A 13,454-nucleotide genomic window follows, 5' to 3' on the forward strand; every position below is an offset into this window, starting at 1 on the left:
AAATCTGGGAAAATCAGGCTGCTACCAGCTTGTGTTCAATTCATTCTTGTAAAGACTTCTTGCCATAAGCACTAGGCACTTTGAAATAAAACATGGATTTTACAGTAGCATGGAATGAGGAAAACACTCTCTTCCAGAATTATGGATTATTTATTTTTTTAAACCTATGTTTTTTGAGCAGTAGCTACATAGTCCCTAGAAACACTTGTATTTTGCAGCTTATATTTCACAGCTTGGGAGGGAAAATGAAAATATGGTTTTAACAGGCCCTGGTGTCTGTGGGTCAGACATTCACACGTGCTGCTTAATGAGGAACTGATTAAGTCACTCTATCACTTACATTGAAGGTTGGATTTAGGGTATCTTTTGCTCTTAGTTGAAACAAACTGTCGAGCCTGTCTCCCAGTTGTGACTTTTGGCTGTGTGGGGAGAATTGTGTGTATTTCAGAGGAGGCAAACACTGACTTCAAAACAGGTAATGAAGTTGTTAGAATTGTACTTTACTCAGTATCAGGGTACTAAAGTGAAGCGGCTTAAAACTCAAGGTCAGTGTTGCAACAAAATGGCAATTGTATTCAGTTTAACTTGAATGTCTATTTAGTCTTATTTCTGTGCTTTTTCTCTTTGAAAAAGAGATTTAAATGGATTAAAATCTGGTTTCAATGGATTGTCTTGATCCCATGGTTGAGATATTCTGTGTTGCTGTTTACAACAGTTAGTTATGTCAGTTATGTAAATTTAGCTATGTGAGGCTTGTTCCTACTTCAGAGAAGGAAAACACTGCTGATATCCACAGCCTTTCACTCTAGGGGATTGCCCTTGGCTCAGGAAGGACAGGGTTGCTGGTTTTTATAGTGTTGAATGTAACGGTGAAAGTGTAAAGTACCTCTGCTCAGAGGCACAGGATCAACCCATCCCATGCTGCTTCTCATGGATGCTTGTCCTAGTTACTGTGTGGAGAGAGATTCTGCAAGCTCTCCAGAGCTGGCATAGCTTCCCAGCTTTCTTCTCCATTAGACCATACCTTTCCTAACTTCTGCTCTGAACCTTCTTTGCTGTAGTTTGAGTTCCTTCATGCTTGCTTTCTTTTTCACAGATACATGGGACACGTTATCTCTTTGCAGCTCTTTCATGGTTTTGGGTATTTTTACCTGATGCTCAGTTCCTTTCAATCTCTTTAGACCTACTTGTATTCACTGGGCTTTTTTATTCTTGTAAATTGCTTTTCTGGAACTTCTGATCAGTGTATTTTGCTCATATCTTACAAGAGGAACAAGAAAGTGCACTCTGAAAGCGTGGTGTCCCAAACAGGACAGAATCCTCCTCCCAAGGACTTCCCTTATAAAACGCTTGTCTCTGTTTTCCTTACTAGGGGCTTTTGGCTTATGGCTTTTCTTTTATTTTCAGGTGGTTCTTCCCACTTTCATTCTGGAGAAGCGGTCGTTGCTGGAGATGTACGCGGACTTCATGTCCCACCCCGATCTCTTCGTCGCCATCACGAACGGCAGCAGCCCCGAGGAGAGGATGATCCGCTTTGTGGAGTATTACCTCACCTCCTTCCACGAGGGCCGCAAGGGAGCCATTGCCAAGAAGCCCTACAACCCCATCATCGGGGAGACCTTCCACTGCTCCTGGAGGATGCCCAAGAGCATCGTGGCCATCGATGCTGGCACCAACTCCTCTGCTCACTCCCCCTCGGAGCAAGAAACTCTGCCTAAAGATCCGGAAGGGCAAGCGGAGCCGGACTATTACACAGTGAAATTCGTAGCTGAGCAAGTGTCCCATCATCCCCCTGTCTCGGGGTTTTATGCTGAGTGTGTAGAGAGGAACATGTGTGTCAACGCCCACGTCTGGACAAAAAGTAAATTCCTAGGAATGTCAATAGGAGTGACGATGGTTGGCGAGGGTAAGTGTAAATTCTGTCCTTTGTTTGTTTTAGAAGTTTGTTAAAATACTATTAATTTGATAGCAAATTTGATGTTATTTTCAAAAGATACAAGTTGTCATTGTGTACAGCAAATTTTCATATGGGAGGGAAAAACAGAAAGGTTTATGCTTTGCCAAAAATCAGGATTATATTTGGAAATAAAATATTGACTTTTAAGCCAAAGGTCAGTTACTGTGATGTAAACTGATATTTATGAATTAATTTGCATCAGACATTTCTTAAATAGAAGTGTTGTTGCATTTCTCCATATTGCACTTAATATTCCTATGCACATTTTGATTTTCTTTAACTAGAAAACTTGGATCCTTTAGAGACAGAGAAGGGTAATTGCCCTCATATTGTAATTTTCCTTTAGTTATTGGTATTTACTGAACTAGATGAGACAGCCTCTCCCACTCTGTGTCCCCTGTGTGTTTTGTCCAGTACCTGGGGATTCCAGGCACTTGCATATAAACTACACTCTGGACAAGGGAATGACCAAGGGAATGCCAGAGTATGTGAAAGGCACATCTTTGGCTGTACAGGTAATTTCTGAAGTTGATATCTCTTGTAGGACCTTTCTCAAATCATAACTTTTTTCAGAATTTCCCATGTTGTTTGTGCTGATCTCAGGCACCCAGGGGTACTGTGCTTCAGAGGTGTGGGCTGGGGTAGGCAGCAGTTAGATGTTGTCTGTTTTCTAGTAAGGGTAAGAGGGAGATCTTGTGCTTTTGGTTTCTTTATAGGAATCAATCCCACTAATCTTAAAACCCAAAGAAATATTCTAGTATTTAATGAAATTGTTGATGTTTATTGCAAAAGTTGCTGTCAGGAAGGAGTTGGTTTTATCTTGGCAGAGGGGTGCAGTAAGGAGAATTGTCTCTGCTTCCTGCCTTCAGATTGGATAAGGTGTATTATAGAAAGGGAAAGCAGGAGTATTAGCCTTCCTCAGGATCTGCAGTTCAGGAAATTCATTTGTTATTTCCTTTTGCCAGCATAAGTCTTGTCTTGCTGTGCTCCAGAGCCATCAGTAAGAGAGTGGCCAGCCCTTACATGCACTACTGAAAAGTGTGTGCATAGCATGGGATTGTACTTTATGGAACAGTATTATTGAGATAAATGTCTTTTCCCAAATATGTTTCCCATAGTAACATATTATTATGTTAGTAATATGCATACTACTAAGTTAGTAATGTGTTAGTAAAAATGTTTGTATCTAGAATCTAATAAATGTCAGTCTTATGTGAGTTTTTTAATTTTCTTTTTTTGTATGAGGGGTTATGAGGAAAAGTAGGCAGATGTAATATTGACTATCTGTTTTAACAGCTTGTTCAGCCTTTCCTGAAATGGTACTGGTTTACAGATTCTTGTATTTCTTCACACAGGTGTCTTACACCTCTTGGAACATGGGGAAGAATACACTTTCTCTCTGCCCTGTGCATATGCCCGCTCAATTTTAACTGTTCCTTGGGTAGAGCTGGGAGGAAAAGTCAACATTAACTGTGCAAAAACTGGGTATTCTGCAAGTATTAACTTTCATACCAAGCCCTTCTACGGTGGCAAGTTGCATAGGTGAGAACATTTTGTTTGTTTGAAATGAGACTGATCTCACTTTTGAAGAACTGAAGCTTACATGTAATTCTGTTTCACTTGGTGCTATTTGAGGTGACGCATCATTTGGGTTTTTTTGCATGGCTCACGATGTATCTTTCACTTTGCAATAGCTACTCTTGTGTCATAAGAGATAAGTTAGAGGATGTGGTTGTACTTCACTGATTTAATTTGGAAACTGTTTTGTTACTTGTCTCTCTGAAGTTAGTCACAGATATAGAGGCTTTTTAAAGAGAGATCTGTTCAAGGTACAGTAACTATTGAAAATTTGACATGGTGATGATTGGACATTGCCAAAAGAATCTCTTGATGGGAAGCAGCAGTGTTGTCATGGTTACTCAGAGCGCGCAGGAGTTGCTATGGCAATGGTATTGATTTTTTTGTAGAGTGACCCTTGTTGTTAGGCCTCAGCTGGATGTTGGCTCCTTGGTCCTGTACCTTTTTAGCTGGATGAAATAGAGGATAATGATAATGGACAGCTAGACATGTATCAGTCATGCCAAGATTACACCTAAGTGCCAGCAGTTTTTTATCACTAGTGCAGGTTCAGGCAGATACTTGGTCTGCAGTGCTGGCAGTGCTTGTGTGTCAGGGCAATGCAACCTGGAGAAATGCAGGTAATGGGAGTGTAATGGAGCAGTTCAATACTGCACCTCAGTAGTGAGGGATATTAACCTTGTTTACTTCCAGCTGAGAAGAGGCAGTAAGTTTGAGAATTATGTTAAAATACCGGATGTCGGTATTGTCTTGTTACCACACAATGCTTGGAAAAAATCCAGCTGTTAAAGTTGTGAAGAAGTAACTGCAGAGTCTGACCAGGCTGATCTCTGGCATCCTGTGGATTCAGGCTTTCAGACATCTCTTGGGAGGAGGACAGGGAGCCCACCATGTGTGATAGCTTTGGTGAGGTGTGGAAGTCACAGGAGGAGAAGCAGCACAAAATTAAGGCTGCTTGCTTGTCAGCCATTCTTTCTGCTGTTTTCAGTAATTGTTTGTGCTTCTTGACTTCCACAGAGAAAAAAATACTGTAAATATGCTTTTATTGCTCATGTTTTTTTTCAACAAATCCTAAATTTTTGTAATGGAAAACTGTGTGAGCAGCATATACTTATCAGTCTGGGTTTTTAAAGATATTTCTCATGCAGTTAATTTAGGTTTGAGCTGCTGGGCCATGGTATGACAGAAGTCTTACTAGCTGCCTCCTGCTGTGAGCTGGCTGTGAGCCTTCCCCCCTTGCCCTGGAGATTCCCTGCAGGTCTGCTTTGGCTGGCATCCAGTATCTCTGTGCTGGGAGGTCTGACCCGTGATGCTCATTTCATTGCTTGAGAGATAAATTTCTCTATTTTGATGCTACGATTGGGGTGGACGGGTAGGTGCAGGCACAGTGGGAAGTGACCAGTGTGTGTGGAAGAAGGGAAGTGGCACTTGTGTCCTGTGCTCCCATTTGCTCTGAGTGTGGCACCACGCCAGGTGGGAGCACAGAAGTGCTGCTTTCCACTCTTTGGGATGCAGTTGTTCAAAGGACATCAGAGCCTGGTGGGGTGCAAGTTAGCTGTCCTCAGCTGCACACAATGGAAGTGTGGAAGGAGGTGCAGCCTGTGCTTTGTGTGAGCACTGATGAAATGCAGGAGGGCTGGAAATTCGTGAGTTTTAGGGAGGTTGTGTATGGGTAACTGCAGTTTTGGAGCTAGAGATAGTATCCTTTGTGAATCCTGCAGCACCTTACAAGTGAGAATGTCTCAAGTCTGGTTTGCATAGTCCACAGACCCTTTTATTTGTTTGTAGGAGAAAAGTTCTGTTTGAGACTGGCAATTTGCTTGCCAAGCAATGCTCAAAAGCTGGGTCAGAATGAAGTGGATGTTGGGAGGTCGTTGTACAGGTCTTGAAGATGAGAAGAAAAATATGCATCAATGTGTGTAATTATGGTGATACTTGAGCATTATGCAACAATTTGAATGAAACACTGCATGTTAGAAAGACACTTTCCTTGTTATTGGCAGAGTTTTCTGTGGAAGAAACAGGGAACAAAAGCAGTTCTCTTGATTCCTAGTTTCCTACCTTGCTTCTGCCTTTGTGTGTCTGCTGCTTATGTGAGCAACATGAAAATGAGACCACCTGCATAAGAAGGTTGAAATGTAAAGATGTGAGATGAAGTGCCAGCAGGTAGTGAGAGATATTCTTGCTAGAAAGTTTAGTTTTAATTTTTTAAGTCTGAATTATGTATCTGATGTGATACTTCAAGTGGAAATAATGAACTGTTTGTTCTATGAGAATCAGCCTGTGTTAGTTTCTTTTTAATTTTCAATTTCCTCAAGAGGCTTGAAACAAGCTCAAGCCAAAAATGGAGTTTCCTGGGTAACATGAAGAGAACTAGAGCAGTGAGTGAAAGTCACTTTGCTCTTTGAGCTTCTCCACACAAATGCAATTCAACTAACTAACATTTTTCAAGGCAGTGGGACAAGTTTGCAAACTCATTCAGGATTGAATGATTATGCAAGGAATAGTCCTGAGGTTTCTTCAGCCATGGCTTTTTAAAAATAAATTTCTTTCCTAGAGTCACAGGTGAAGTGAAGCAGAACATGACGAACACGGTGGTGTGCAGAGTGCAGGGGGAGTGGAACAGTGTGCTTGAGTTCACCTACAGCAATGGGGAGACCAAATATGTGGACTTGACAAAGCTCTCTGTGACAAGAAAACGAGTCCGGCCCCTGGAGAAGCAAGGCCCCTTTGAATCTAGGTACAGTATGTGTTTGCTCTTGTCTGACCCTTTTTGTTCTAAGCAGCCTTAGGAAAACCTGCACATGTAGATTTGTGGATAGTGCTTAGCAGCAGTGATCCTGATTTTTTAATGTTTTTTAAAAATAAAAATCAAGAATAAAAGAAAAAGTGCAAAACTGCAGAGCAGGCACGTGATTGTGAACTCAAAATCCCCCTCTGTTCATAAATAGGAGGCAAAATAAACAAAGTGCTTACCAGAGAATAGAATCTCCCTGTTAGTTTTGTTTTTACCCATCAGCTACACAGCAGGGCAGCTCCTGACATCCTCACAAGAAGCTGCTTGTTGAATAACACTTCAAATAGCAGCTTTAAAGGGTTTGTAAACAGACATTAGATTGGCACTGCCAGACCTCAGAGCCCTTCCTACCTGCTCCCAGCTGTTGATGTAGGTCTAAGAGCTGGCCATGAGCCCTCAGCTGCACTGCAATGCTCTGACCTGGGCTGGTTTGTCACGTGTAAGTGGAGAGAGTGCTCCTGTTCCACAGTGACCCTGCAGTTTGAGGTGGCTGGCTGGGAAGCCTTTGGAGCAGTCAGGTTACCAGTTTATTTTGTAGGAGGCTGTGGCAGCATGTGACAGAGTCTCTGCGGGATGGAGACATCGATAAGGCTACAGAGCACAAGCGAGCCCTGGAAGAACGGCAGAGGAATGAAGAGAGACTTCGTGCTGAAACAGAAACACCTTGGTGTACCAAATACTTCCTTAAAGATGTAAGTTTCCAAGCAGTGACTTGCTATTGATGAGGGTAGAAGCAGAGCTGTTATGCAAGTAGGGACACATATGGGTCTGTGTCCTATCAGAATAGAGTATTTGACCTTAGATTTACAGTTTAGCTTTGTGGGATCCATAGGAATAAGGTGACATAAGAATTCCTAAGCATGCAAAGGTGTGACTTCATTCTCTACTTTGCAAAATCCAACCATTTACATCAAAATGTTTTCCAGTTTTCTGGTCCTGTTTCTTTTAGCAAGCACTTCCTCAATGGCACATGGGAAATAGTTTTGCATATACACATGTAAGCAGACTGTAACAGTAAATACGCAAAGAAAATAATCAGTAGTACTAATTTTGCTGAGGTTGTGTGTTTATGTACCCAGCATATTATTGTTAGCAAGAAGGAATGTTAGTTCATTCTCAGCTTAACACTTTTTTTGTTCTTCTACATTACATTTTGCATAGAGCTTATTTGTTCAGTGTCTTAAGCTGTACTTCAGTAATAGTAGTAGTAATAATATAGTAAGACTTTTAACAAGGGGAAGTGTAGCCTGCCCAGGAGGATTGGGGAATACTGCTATGATAACTTTGAAATAGGCTTTTCTTGTGATCCGTGTGATGAGACCTTGCTTGTGTAGAGACCTTTGCTGAGCCCTTGGCAACAGGAGAGTTCTTGAGTAAAATTAATGCTCTAGTAGTTTAGATTCTACTTACAGTGAAAGCTTTATCTGTTACACTGCAGTAATGTAATTCCCCCTCTTCTTCCCATAGCTGTGATCTAGTAAGTGTTTAGAACATAGGCTAAAAGGTTTCTTTCTCATGGATGTATTCCAGGTTTGTTTTGTCAGATTCAGGACTACTCCCATGAAGGTTTTTGTTCTCTAAAGCTGTGTTAGCATGATTAGCTCAAAGTTAGATAGTGGTATTGTTAGTATTGTTAGATTTGCAAAAAATGAAATTCTGTTGGTAGTCCAGGATACAAATATACTCAGAAAACATTTAAATGTGATCCTGAGCACTGCGTTTCCAGGTAAGTACTCAGAAAACATTTAAATGTGATCCTGAGCACTGCGTTTCCAGGTAAGTACTCAGAAAACATTTAAATGTGATCCTGAGCACTGCCTTTCCAGGTAAGTACTCAGAAAACATTTAAATGTGATCCTGAGCACTGCGTTTCCAGGTAAGTACTCAGAAAACATTTAAATGTGATCCTGAGCACTGCCTTTCCAGGTAAGTACTCAGAAAACATTTAAATGTGATCCTGAGCACTGCGTGTCCAGGTAAGTACTCAGAAAACATTTAAATGTGATCCTGAGCACTGCCTTTCCAGGTAAGCAGTTGGGCTGAGGTAGAGCTGATAATCCTGAGTAGCTGCCTCTCTGCTGGCTGCTTATTTGGCTTCTGAAAGTAATTAGGATCACACAGTTGAGAAGAGTGGCTTTTTGACAGGGTTAATTACAGGTGCAGCGTGCTCCCTGAGAGCGCAGGGGCTGGGAGGAGCCTGCACGTGTTCTGAGGCAGTGTCAGCAGCCTGCAGTGCTGATCTCTGTGCCTCAGTCTGCAGGAGTTAGATACCAGCTCTGTCCCTCTGCTGTTGACAGCCATCAGTCTCATAGTTGTGTGAAAGCAGTTCTCCCAAGGCAGTGTCTTTATGATAACCATATTTTTTCTTTAAATTGCAGGGAGATGGCTGGGTTTACCACAAACCCCTCTGGAAAACAGTCTCGGCCGCACAAACTCAACAAACAGACAGTAACTAGAAAAAAAGCTGCTTTAAGATGAGTTTTCTGGTTTTCCTCTCCTTTTCCTCTCTTTCTCAGAACACAGTAATCACACTGAGTGTCCCCTTTTTATGTAATTGTGCAAGTTTAAATGAGCATAAAGAAATAACTATACCTAGGGCACTTTAAAGCTATTTAAAAAAAAAAGGTAAAAATCCGAGTTGTAGAGACAAACCTGCCAGGTACATTCAGCCAACTTGTTTTTTTGTATGATCCAAGAGATTTTATCTGCATTGTGTAAGATTCTTCCAAGTAGATCTGATTGCAAAAGCTGCCTGAGAGAAGAAGGAGCCTGTTGGATTTTAGAGTGACATAGGAACTCTTTTGGAATCTGTGTCAAGCTCTTTAATCACTGAAACCTCCTCAGTACACATGTAGACAACAGCAACAGAAAATTGCTGCTTTTATGCCCAGTAATTAACCTTCTTGGCAAAAACTGGAAGGGTGTTTGGAAGATGTGCCTGAAATCAGTATTAAGAAACAACTGGATCATGACGACCTTTTCTTCGGAAAGAACGCGTGCATGCATTGGAGGAATATGGGATGTACGTAGAGACTACTTTTCTTTTTTATGGATTTATAAAAGCAATTAGAAGTGTAACCATGGAGAAATTTTTCCTCTGAAACATTTTAATATACTTGAAATAGTTGACTTGAATTGGAAAAGTAATTTGAACACTTTTCAGCTCTAATTTTATTAAATCTCTTTGAGTGACTGGTTTTTCTCAAGTTATAATATAATGAGATCTGGCCTGTTTTTTCTCCTCCAACTTCTCTTCCTGAGGACTAAGGCTTTCAAAATGAACAGAAAACGTACAGTTTTGTATTTAAATTTTTCTGCCCATCTAATAGTTTCAGAGATGAAGTATCAGTGTTACAAACTGTCCTTTGGGTTGTTTTGTTTTTTCTCCTGTGGTGTCGTTCAGAACAAAGCAGTGAAATGTGACCTTGAATACATGGACTGTAGGTCCTGATTTTTCATCTTACCATGAAAAACCCAAACAAACATCTGATTATGCTGAGGACTGAGTATTGATTTGAAACGCAATCAGATATCAGGAAACTGTATTCAGGTACAAACATCCCTTTTTTTTCTCCTTTTTATAACTATTTTATTGAAGTCTAAGAATTGCTGGCAATTAAGAATAGTACTTACTATGGCTTTCGTTATTGTTGTAACTACAAGCTACCTTAATTTTTCCAACAGTGGTGCCTTAATCTGTTTTTTCTTCTGATGTAGTCTTCCAATCAGTGTATATAACATTATCTGCCGCTTCCCAGCCATGGCAATGGCTGCACTGGATCCAGCATCATAAAAACTCACAACTGTGTGATCTGGTAAGGTGTTTTCCATAGAGAAGATGCAATTGTAAGAATGCATCAGAAGGTTTAAATAACCATGTTAACTTTCAACACAAACTGAAAATCATGCAAAAAAAAAAGAGTTGGGTTTATGCACAACTGTTTTGATCCTCTTGTACATTTTTTTTTTTTTTTGCTGTGAAATGCACTGAGATCTCAATGCAAGTCATAGTCCGTTTGTGAGAAGTGGGGGGGGATAATAAAGCTACAAAATGATTCATTTGTTCTGTCTGCTTTCCTAGAGATCAGGTGACCAGGAAAGAGTAGGTGGTTGTTTTCTTTCATGCTGGAGATCTGTCTGGGCTTTCCTTGGTCCCAAAAGTGGGATATTTTGGCACTATGTGCTTGAGTGGTAACTATTCTCCAGCAGTAGAATGTTTTAGGCCCTACTGGTCTTGTTTGTGATATTCTATACAACCATCCTGTTGTGATAGTTTTGGATATCCATTGGGCATTTTCATGCTAACCGGGAATAAAAATAAAAATTAAGACAGTGGGATTAGTTTCTCTGCGTTTCTGGGTCTGCGGCACATTTGGCTCCTTGGCCAATTCCAGGATTTGGGGTGGGAATTGTGGTGGCAATATGTGAAATTCTTCCATGGCTCATCAGTACCTGCACCAAAATGGGGCTGGTAGAGAAACAGATTAACACTGTATATGTTTCATAGTTGTTTTATCCAAGTCACATGGCACTTTTGATTTAAACAAACAGCAAGGGCTGTGGTGCAAGGCCCAGCTTTTAATATTGCAGTGATCAGAGCAAAACCAAACCATTTCCAGCTGAGCACACTCCAGGGAACAAACTTAAGCTAACCAAAATACAGATTTACAACTCAGTCTCTAATCTCAGATTAAAATTTTGATTTGGGATTTGTCAAGGTGATGGCTGTAAATGAGACTGAAAAGCACCCATTTTGACCATAAACCCATTTGTGTTCCTTATGTAATACCATTAAATACTATTTATCTTCCTCCCTCATCTGGTATGCTTGTGGTTTCACACTAAGAAAGCTGTTAATAATTTTGTTGTGTAAAAGTAGACCTAATGGTGAAGAAATACTTTGATAAAGTAGTTGAAATAATTTCTTTTAACATGGGGATGTTTCTAGGAAAAAAAGAAGGTAAAGCCTTCCTTTACCCAAGTCATCATGAGAACTGGAATGATTCCTCATATGGATTTAGTTATGATGCAAATTTCTACTTCTAGAAACAAAGGACATTTTTGAAAACCATTTAAAAAGAAAAAATCTAGCCACTGAATATCCAGCTTAAATTGTAATTGTGATTCTTCTGAGAATGGCAAGCACCCTGCAGAGTAATGGATGTATTTTTAACTCTGACCAGATTTGATTGTCTTGCATAACTGGAGTTGTTTCCATCCTGTACCTTCTGGAGCAAAGGGAAGGGCTCAGTGCTGCTTCCTGTGTAGACTCTTGCTAGAACCACAGTGTGTTCCAACAGGGAACATGGCAAAATAGGACATTGGCTTATGTTACTGTCTGTCTTCTTGGCTTGATTGGGGCCCACTGAAGTTAAGAGCAGAATTTTCATTGATCTCAGTGGTTTTAGGCTCCCTGAATCATAAACAGATCTTGGATCTTAAATAAGTGGCTGTCTTCAGAGATGCTGTGCAGCCTGCTGCTCCTCATAGAAAACAGAGTGCAACAGGTCAGCCCTGTGTAACACAGGCATTCAGGTGTGTAATGCTGATAGATTTATGTGCACTATGCAAGTTGGGTTATTCAAGATTTTAGGCATGGGTAGGGGAACAGTTAACGTTTTTCAGCATATTTATAGTATGAACTGTCAAGTCTAGGATGAAGTCTGTCTCCCCAGGAGAATTTGGATTTCAGCCATCAGAGATGCAGTCTTCAATGTCTAGTTTGCACAGGCTGATCCCCCTCTGTCCCTGTCACCTGTGGGAAGAACAGGTCAGAATGTCTTTTAAATCCTTTTGAGTGTGGGAGAACAAGTGAACACATTCATCAGTGTGTTCAAACAACTTGATGCAGAACTTGATATGGAAATTCTGCACAAAATACTATGGGAAGCCAAGATTGGGCAGTCTAGGGGGGAGTTTGGTGTATTACTGTAGTTTTTTGTCTCCCATGACAGAAAAGTTGCCCCCTGCTCTGTTTCTCTTGTGCTAGTGGTTAATATATTAAAGAAATGAGGCTGAAGTCAGGTGGGTTGAAAAGATGTATTTGTGGGGAGCTGGGGAGGATGTGCTTCAAGAGAAAAGGCTTAACTTGAAAAATTGTAAGGTGCCAGGAGTTAGCAGCCAGGTGAAGATTAGTGAGAATGACAGATGTGGTCACCGTTGCAGATGGCATAAGTGGTAGCTAAGCAAATTTTGTGTTATTTAGATATGGTGCAACCTAATTCATTCCCCTTCTGTCCTTCTTTGAAGTGTTTAGAGACAATTTGTTTCTAGGCTTTTAATTTAGCAGGTGTAAAAACAGTCCAGGGAGATGGAAACAATAGCTAGAGAAGAAAAGGTTTTTATATGGCTTAGTGCTGTCACAGCTGAGCACTTAAGAGAACCAAACCAGCCCTGCAGATCTGTGTCCCTGCTCCACATTGAGGAGCCTCAGTTGCAGAAAACTTGTGGCAGTTGCTTGGTTTGCTCCCTTCCCCTTTTTCTGGGCTGATGCATGCAGCTGTGTGGTGGCAAGAAATGTATTCCTCTCGGACGCTATCCCAAAAAATACCCCTCTGTGTAGATGTCAGATATGGGCTTGCAGGACTTAGAGGTACCTGAGGTCTTTGCTCCCAAGGGTGGAGGGATTTGCACGGTACCAGGGTTCAGAGTGAGGTGTGACTTACCTTTCCTTAATTGCTGTCCAGAACAGAGGCAGCCTGGGTTGATCTGGTGATCGTGGGGATAAAGGTCTCCGTTCAGTCTGATCATGTTTCCCTCGAGGTGGGGGGGTAATCCAGCAGGGGGTGTGTGAGATTTTCCAGAAGAATTGGCCAATTCTTGACGCTGTTACTGTGGCACAGATCTGGCTAGAGGTGGCTGGAAACTGGTCTGATGGGGGAAAGGGTTGTCTAGATATCCTGCATGGAAAATTTTTAGGGTGAAGCAGCCATGTCTACACTGGTGACTTCTTTTTTCTCTCTCAAAGAAGCTTCACACACCCACGTGCACTATCAACCCAGGAATTCCCCAGTGAGGAAAGGTATGTTGGAGTTGTGTTGTATCAGGCTTTTACAAACTGGATTCTTGTGGATCTTTGGACAATGTTGCACGAGTGATTTTCTTGGATGTCAGCATTTCTTC

At 41.2% G+C, this 13,454-nt stretch overlaps 1 protein-coding gene across 4 annotated transcripts in view; it reads left to right on the plus strand.

Moving 5' to 3' along the window:
* OSBPL11 (oxysterol binding protein like 11) overlaps window positions 1-10,660 on the plus strand; it is a 43,026-nt gene extending 32,366 nt beyond the window's left edge. For all 4 annotated transcript variants that reach the window (XM_068195316.1, XM_068195314.1, XM_068195317.1 and 1 more), the window contains exons 9-13: window positions 1,408-1,906; window positions 3,313-3,499; window positions 6,093-6,275; window positions 6,871-7,024; window positions 8,711-10,660. In XM_068195316.1, the coding sequence (XP_068051417.1) occupies window positions 1,408-1,906; window positions 3,313-3,499; window positions 6,093-6,275; window positions 6,871-7,024; window positions 8,711-8,788 (1,101 nt within the window). In that variant the 3' untranslated portion in view covers window positions 8,789-10,660. The remainder of the gene's footprint in view (window positions 1-1,407; window positions 1,907-3,312; window positions 3,500-6,092; window positions 6,276-6,870; window positions 7,025-8,710) is intronic.
* The last annotated feature ends 2,794 nt before the right edge of the window (window positions 10,661-13,454 follow it).

Source organism: Anomalospiza imberbis, chromosome 7, assembly GCF_031753505.1.
Source record: "Anomalospiza imberbis isolate Cuckoo-Finch-1a 21T00152 chromosome 7, ASM3175350v1, whole genome shotgun sequence".
NCBI lineage: Eukaryota > Metazoa > Chordata > Aves > Passeriformes > Viduidae > Anomalospiza > Anomalospiza imberbis.